The following is a 7,702-nucleotide window of genomic DNA, read 5'->3' on the forward strand; positions in this document are numbered from 1 at the left end:
AGAACAGATTCAACTCAACTTAGAATGGAGAGATGAAGAACACATGAAGAGGAAGAGAATGAAGATACAAGGGAGCGAAGAAACTATGTTTCTTGATGTTCCCCTGTTGTGCCGAAGTTAGGAAATCTTGATGTTCCCCGAAATTTAGAAGAGCACCGATGGATGGATGGCTTATTTTAGTGGTGATGACCGAACAATGAAGATGTGCAAGCTCATTTGGCTTTGGTCGCTAGCTATTGACCCGACCGGTTTTGATGAAGCAAAGAAAAGATGAAAAATGGAGGCAAGCTATGGATTCAGAAATGAGCTCAATTAAGAAGAATGGGGCGTGGTTTCTAATTGACTTGCCAAAGGGAGCTAAAAGGATAGGAGTCAAATGGGTTTATAAAACAAAATTGAATGAACTTGGAGAAGTGGAGAAGCACAAGGCCGCTTAGTTTATGCCCGGGAACACGGAGTTGACTACGAAGAAGTGTATGCACCAGAGCTCGTATGGACACAAAGTCGCGAATGATCTTAGCTCTTGCAAAAAAAGGTTGGAATGTATTCCAACTCGATGTGAAATCGGCTTTCCTTCATGGTGAATTAATCGAAGACGTTTATGTTGAGCAGCCGAGGGTTATGAGATGAAGAATGAACTGGAAAAGGTATACAAACTCAACAAAGCTTTATCACGGACTCAAAAGGCACCAAGAGCATGGTTCATTTGAATTGAGTCATACTTCAAGAAAGAAGGCTTTGAGAAGGATGACAATGAAACGGACTTTGTTTACTAAAATCAACAAACAAGGTAAACGTTTGATCATTAGTTTGTATGTTGATGATTTACTTTATACTGAGGAGACGATGAGGTTATGATGTGTGAGTTTAAAGATTCCATGATGAAGGAATTTGATATGTCGGATTTGGCAAAAGATGAGGTATTTTCTTGGTATTGAAGTAGTGCAGTTTCTTGGAGGATATTTATTAATCAAGAAATATGTGATGGAAATGTTAAAGAAGTTTGGAATGGAGGATAGTAATTACATTCAAAATCCAATCATTCCGGGGTTCAAAATTTCTAAAGATGAAAATGGTGTAAATGGTTCATTCTATCTAAATGATGTATTTAGCAAAATATAATATATGCACCTAATTAATATGTCAAAGCCAACTCATCTTTCGCCAGTCCCAAAACCATTGATTTGGTATTCTTTAAAAGGAGGACATAAGGAATTGGTTGGCTTCACGATGAATTATCGCTGTGTGGAAGATAGAAAGAGCACGTAAGGCTTTTATTTTAAGCCCAGGCGCTTCTAAGAACCGATAGTTACACTAAGTGGTTTGTTCTTCTGCGTGCATTTCGGGGTTTGGATGAAAAGGGTGTTAAAGAAGATTGGTTATAATGGCGGTTCCCGTCATCTTTTGTTTAGCTCAACAATAAAGTTATCAAGGAATCCTGTGATGCAAGGAGCAAGCACATTGATGTGCTTTCCATTTCTTCACGTGATCGAAATGAAGGAGTTGTGCAATCAAGTATTGTTCAGCATAGAATATTTACCAAACCACTCAAGCTAGAGACATTTCACTCAAAAACTTTGTGATGCCAAAGATAAACTAGATGCCTGTCTAAAGTTTAAGGAGGAAATGATAAGATTTAGTTTGTTAATAAAGTCCTAGTCTTTAGGAACTGCTGTCATTTGATCTAGTCAAGTTTGTTACCACGATTCTAGGAAGAACGTGAGTGTAGTTTGTTTTAGTCAGTCTGTAAAGGCTATTTATATCTGCTTCTCAGACTCAATAATCAAGTTATTACAGATTTGTTCTTTGCATTCTAACAGACGTCCTCTTGTATGTCACTGTAAAAGACCATAACTTCTGTCCATCAAGAAAAGAGAAAAATGAAAAACAACTCATTAACATTAATCAGGCATCTGCCTCGAATTACAAGTATCACATAGAGCATGACTGCATGAGAGATAAGATTGAGAGGAACGCTGAGAGGCCAGAAGCAGTCGCATTAGACCGCAAACCGGGCATCAATCTGCTTGACTCGCAAAGTCAAATATATCCACACAATTTTAAAACTAGACCTGAAAATTTAGATAAAAAAAAAATTACAAAGGCATGTCAAGAGGGAACTAACAAAGATATTCGATATATGTAAAGATGAGCGTCAACTTCAAAGGTAGATATACGTAACAGAAATATGTTGATAATTTTGTCAATCACAAGCCATCTGGAATGGTTGACTGTAAAAGTATAAAGCTCAATTATGCAGTACCCAAGCCTGGATTTGAATTTTGGATTATTTGATATATTTGTGTACACAAGAAGAATTGCTTCATTACTAATGAACTGCTTGCAAGGGTATAAGAAGAAAACTTATATATAGAAAAACATCCTTAAACATCTCGTACTAATGCTAATACTCGATGAAACAAGATCTCCAGGCAGACGAACAAAAACTTTTGTTACTTAAAAACTGCTTCAGATATCCTGCAAATGTCTCACATTTCAAATCACAAAATACGTATTACTTGTTGTAAATCTCGTACAAGGAAAACAAGGTTTCCAGGTCTATAGTTACTGGATATGTTGGGTAGGGTCGTAGGGAGCTTACAAGATAGAAAACAGGAAAACAACTTTTCCTGAATCCAATGAAGCAGCAACAGGCTTGTCTGACATGTATGCAGGAAAATAGCTAAATAGTAAATTAACTGACAGGCAGAAGTGTGCGTTAAACGATGCATTAGGGCATTTGTCAGTACTGACAGAATGAAAGTTCATGTGTAGCAGCATAAACCGGAAAATAACCGATAAAACACAACATATAAATGCTAAAAACTTGAAATCAGTTGTATTTATCTCTTTATCAATGTGGAGAAATTAGTCAACAATAATGAACAGAAACTCAAATTTGAAAAACTCCCCATGGTTATACATTAACAGTAAAAATAATTTATAAACAAAACAAATGAATCTCAGGTGCAACTAGAGTGGAGTAAGCTAATATACCTACAGAAGTACACTGCAGAAGCATAATGCTATCATTTATCTTCCTCGGAAACACCCTCTGCAAATAAGACGACAATGAGATAATAAAAATGAAGTAATGGTATTTCTACATAGAATAAATGGATGCATAGAGAATTAGAGAAGATCAGATGGGTGGGTTCTTATTTCATTTACAGGTTATAGATGTGGTACAACATGCTCAATGTCTTAATCTTTACTATCATCCACTAGGTTCATTATAAGGACAACTTTCCAACGACAAAATTAAGTGCCTGTAAACTTTTATAGCCGTTTACCTGATATCACTATTATCATCTTAAGATTAACGAAGTACAAAGAATTCACAGCCATAAAATTTATTGTCTTCCCATTGCAGATCCGCGGTGTTGGGTTTTCAACGGGTTGGGGAGTTTCTTGGAACTTTAAGTACGCTACATACCGAGGATCTCGAATCACTTTCTCAGATACAACTGAAATGTTTAACGTGTAAGCATCTTGGCCTTGCACCAGCAACATCAATAGGCAGAAGAAACATCTCAGTCCATTTTGACATATAAATGAACAGAAAACTGTAAAAAACAGAGGGAAGTAATCACAAAACACACCACCATTTAGGAACTAATTTAGTGATATAACAACACTTTTCACTTTCTATTACAGCCATCCAAGGTGAAAAATTATACAATATTTTCTGGAGTATCAGTCTGTTTGCAGAATGCACATAACCAAAAAACACCAGCACCTAGTTCATTCAAAAGCATTAGAATTTATTGCTTTCCCATTCAAAAGAAAATGAAAAATCAGTATTGCAGTGGACAATAACAATCAGCTATCCCAGGTAAGACAATAAGATTTAGCAGTTTATGCCAGGGAACTTCTAATTTTTATGGCAAGGTAAGAATTATTTTTATTAAAATACGACAACGAAATTTAGTTACTCCAGGAGTCCAAGGTGTACTTCGCAGATAATTGCAATGGACAAAAAAAGCAGAACACTAGTTTTCACTCATCCACACATAGAATAACTTCAATGGTCCATGTCAGTTTTGAATTCTGTGCACAGGGGCTCAGGGACACATAGAAAAGATAGAGGAATGCCCCTGCAAGTTTACTGACTAAAAGAATGCCAACATCTAGGACTCTGAACAAACTACAATGCCACAAAAGGAAACAATGATCATGCCTCACTAAAGGAGGCTTTGGGGAAGAAAAGAATACTAGGCATCTTTCAAAGATGGAACAAAAGTATGAGGAAAAAAATTCATTTAATTTTTATATATTTTTAAAAAAGGTAGGGTATAACGATATGATGACTGCTGGGGCTAATAAGTTTGCTTTTAGGAGGGTGGGATTTGCTATTCGAAAGGGACTCGTGGCGCAATATGCAGCGTGCTTGTCGCCTCCTACAGTGTAATTTATTTATATCTTAATATCCTAAAAAATAAATAACCGAAGAGGAAGACCTCTTACTCCATCTGCACAACCTAAGGTCCTCCTACATGGAGTTGGAAATGAAGTCCACCCAAACCAATAAATTCATGTGTTGAAAAGTACTGAGAAAAGAGCAAAACTTCCTAGTCTACTATCTTTTCAGCAGCTATAGACAAAAATAAAATAAAATAAAATAAATACTATCATGTACAAGAAATATTAATATGAACACCAAATATGAAATGATCAGGGAGAAGAATACTATCAGAGTGTAACTCTTCTTTTATATTTCTATATCAAGTGTTTCGAACAATTATCCTGTACCAGCATTTTCAGCATATATAATCAAAAATCAAAATCAAAATCAACACTAACAAGAAATGAAACAAGATACTTTTTTTTGGTCGTTCAAAATGGCTAAACACATAACAAAGGTTCAAACTATGAACACTCCGATCACTATAACAGAAAACATGAGGAGAGGATCCTTACCGATCAGTGAGGCTGTTGCTTCAACAAAAACTTCAGGCCGTCATCTGAAACTTCCACCAGCCTTATTCGAAACTGCTTCACATGAAATCCAGATTTTAAATATCTTCCTGCAGCTTCACCTTCCTTCCCAGACAGCACCAGACTGAAGTCTGAACTATAATTCCAGCACGTGTAGATTCCTTAATTAGTTACAATGCACTCCAACCACTTCTCTTCCTCACTCTTTTGTTCTTCATTATCCCTCTCACCTCCTCTGCCTCTTTCCATTTCCCAACAGAACCATACAAGTTGGACAACATAATATAGTATCCATCATTTTCAGGGTCGGAATCTATAGCCAGCCTTGCAACACGTTCTCCCACCTCAACGTTATTGTAAATCTTACAAGCACCAAGCAATGCTCCCCACATAGCCCCATCAGGAGGAAGTGGCATTGACTGAACCATAGCTTCAGCATCCTCTAGATAACCTGACCGGCCGAGGAGGTCCACCATACAAGCATAATGCCTCAATGTTGGTACCACAGAGTAATCTCTCATTCTACAAAAAAGGTCCTTACCTTCTTCAACAAGGCCTGCATGAGTACAAGCCGACAAAACAGCAAGGAAGCTCGCAGCATTTGGCCTCACATCTGATGCTTCCATTTGCTGGAAAATATCCACTGCAGATTTGGCATCACCATGAATTCCATACCCCGATACCATCACATTCCAAAACACAACATCTCTTTGAGATACAGAATCAAAGACCACCCGTGATGTTTGCAGTTGCCCACACTTCACATACATATCAACAAGCGCAGTTGCAACTGACAGATCACACTCTAACCCGGCATCCTTAATGTATGCATGCAGTCTTTTGCCATGATCCAAAGCCGCTAGATGAGAACAAGCTGAAAGAGCAACCATCAGAGTCACTGAACTGGGCTTCAAATCTGCTAAGATCATCTCATAGAATAGGGCTAAAGCTTCACTAGAGATCCCGTTATGAGTATAAGCAGACATCAAGGTATTCCAAGTAACAATGTCCCTATCCACCATAAATAATATTTTCCGTGCAGTAGCCAGATTTCCTAACTTTCCATACATGCCAACTAGTGAATTTATAACTGAAGTGCTCTCATCCATCCCACTTTTAATCATGTGACAGTGGATAGACTTACCTAGATGCAGAGCACCCAATTGGGAACAAGAGGATATCACTATTGATAGACTGCTGAAATCAGATTCTATTCCTAGATGTTGCATTTTCCTGAATGTCCCTATGCACTTAGTCTCCAAGCCCACTTTACCATAGCCAGCAACAATACAGTTCCAAGAATCCCTTTCCCATTCACACGGTCCGTTGAAAAGCTTCTCCGCAAGGTCCAAGCACCCGCACTTGCAGTACATTGACAACAATGAACTACTAACCATCTTATCAAATTCATAGTTTCTCCTAATTATCAGCCCATGAAAGGCCTTGCACTCATAGTCCTTTCCAGCATTCCCAAAACATGAGAGCATGCAACTGATAACAATTCCATCTGGATCAACTCCAGATATTTGCATATCCCAAAACAATTCTAAGCACTCATTAATGGAGCCACTTCTTGCATAGACGGCGATGATCACTGTCCAAGAGATGATATCTTTGTTCGGTATTTCACAAAAAGCAACATGGGCTCCTTCAGTGCTCTCACACATTGAGTACATCAACAACAAGGATGACTGCACATATCTAGAACAGCCATTTCCTGTTTTTAAAGAATAACCATGTAAACATCTCCCGTTTAAGATATCGGCTAAATTAGCACAAGCTTGCAAGCCAACTTCAATAGTCCTAAAGTTGGGTTTTTCGCCAGTTTTATGCATTTCATGAAGACAACCCAAACCCTTATCACTCTCCTCATTCTGCACATACCCAACTATAAGTGCAGTCCAAGCCACAACATCTCTCAACTCCATTTCATCAAACACTTTAGAACCATGAATCACATTACCACATTTGGAATACATATAAACAAAAGAAGAGCCAACTGCAGAATTACCCACATACAGACCAAGCTTCAAACTCAAACTATGAACCATTTGACCCATTTCAATACACAAAAGCTCGGCACAACAAGAGACAACAATGGGTACAGTAAAAACATTAGGAACACAAGGCATTTGGAGAAAAAAGTCAAGGGCTTGTTGGTAATATCCATTAGAGAAATGTGTTTTAATGATAGAGTTCCAAAGGAAAGTGTCTTTGAATTCAAGTGCATTGAAAACATGAGTTGAGAAAGTGGGTTTGTTGTAAAAAGAGTAGAAGGAGATGAGCTTTGCTGATATGAAAATGTTGTTGGTGTGACTGCTTGTGATTATTAAAGCATGGTATTTGAGGAGAGACTTCAAATCTGGAATGGGGTTGGAGAACAAGTTGTTGAAAAGCCGGGTAAGGTAGTTTTTTCTGTTGGTACTTGGTTTAACGAGGTAGTTGGGTTTTAGAATAGACATTGCCAAGTTTTCGACGATGTAGCCATTCAATAATTTTAAAAAATATTGGATCAAGGGTATCGAGTGGCCATCATAAATGCACATTGTGCTCTCATTTTTATTTTGATCAATTCAACGGGTTTTTGACCCTTTTGTCTTTCCTTACAACACTCTCTTTTCTCATGCCACACTCTCTCTCCTCTGCAATACACTCTCTCTCCTTGCGTACTTCTGATGTTGACATGCACAGTAATATTTATCCATTAGATTCTCTTAGCGATACGTACTAACGATTAATGACCGTTGGATTTCAACCCAACAAA

General features: G+C 37.7%; 1 protein-coding gene across 7 annotated transcripts; it reads right to left on the reverse strand.

Annotated features, from left to right (window-relative positions):
• Nucleotides 1–1,779: 1,779 nt before the first annotated feature.
• On the reverse strand, nt 1,780–7,461 carry LOC147481275 (Pentatricopeptide repeat (PPR) superfamily protein). 7 transcript variants are annotated; one of them, XM_086580641.1, is made up of 4 exons: nt 4,921–7,461; nt 3,437–3,497; nt 2,998–3,055; nt 1,780–2,072 (listed from the first exon to the last, which is right to left on the reverse strand). In XM_086580641.1, exon 1 carries the CDS (start codon nt 7,398–7,400, stop codon nt 5,109–5,111), a length of 2,292 nt encoding a protein of 763 aa, XP_086436767.1. In that variant the 5' UTR covers nt 7,401–7,461; the 3' UTR covers nt 1,780–2,072; nt 2,998–3,055; nt 3,437–3,497; nt 4,921–5,108. The 7 variants fall into 7 exon arrangements, with proteins under 7 accessions (XP_086436767.1, XP_086436763.1, XP_086436765.1 ...); XM_086580637.1 differs by having other exon boundaries at nt 1,781–2,072; nt 3,294–3,497; XM_086580639.1 differs by having other exon boundaries at nt 1,781–2,072; nt 3,437–3,566.
• Nucleotides 7,462–7,702: the final 241 nt, after the last annotated feature.

Source organism: Coptis chinensis, chromosome 8, assembly GCF_015680905.1.
Source record: "Coptis chinensis isolate HL-2020 chromosome 8, ASM1568090v1, whole genome shotgun sequence".
In the NCBI taxonomy this organism is placed as follows: domain Eukaryota; kingdom Viridiplantae; phylum Streptophyta; class Magnoliopsida; order Ranunculales; family Ranunculaceae; genus Coptis; species Coptis chinensis.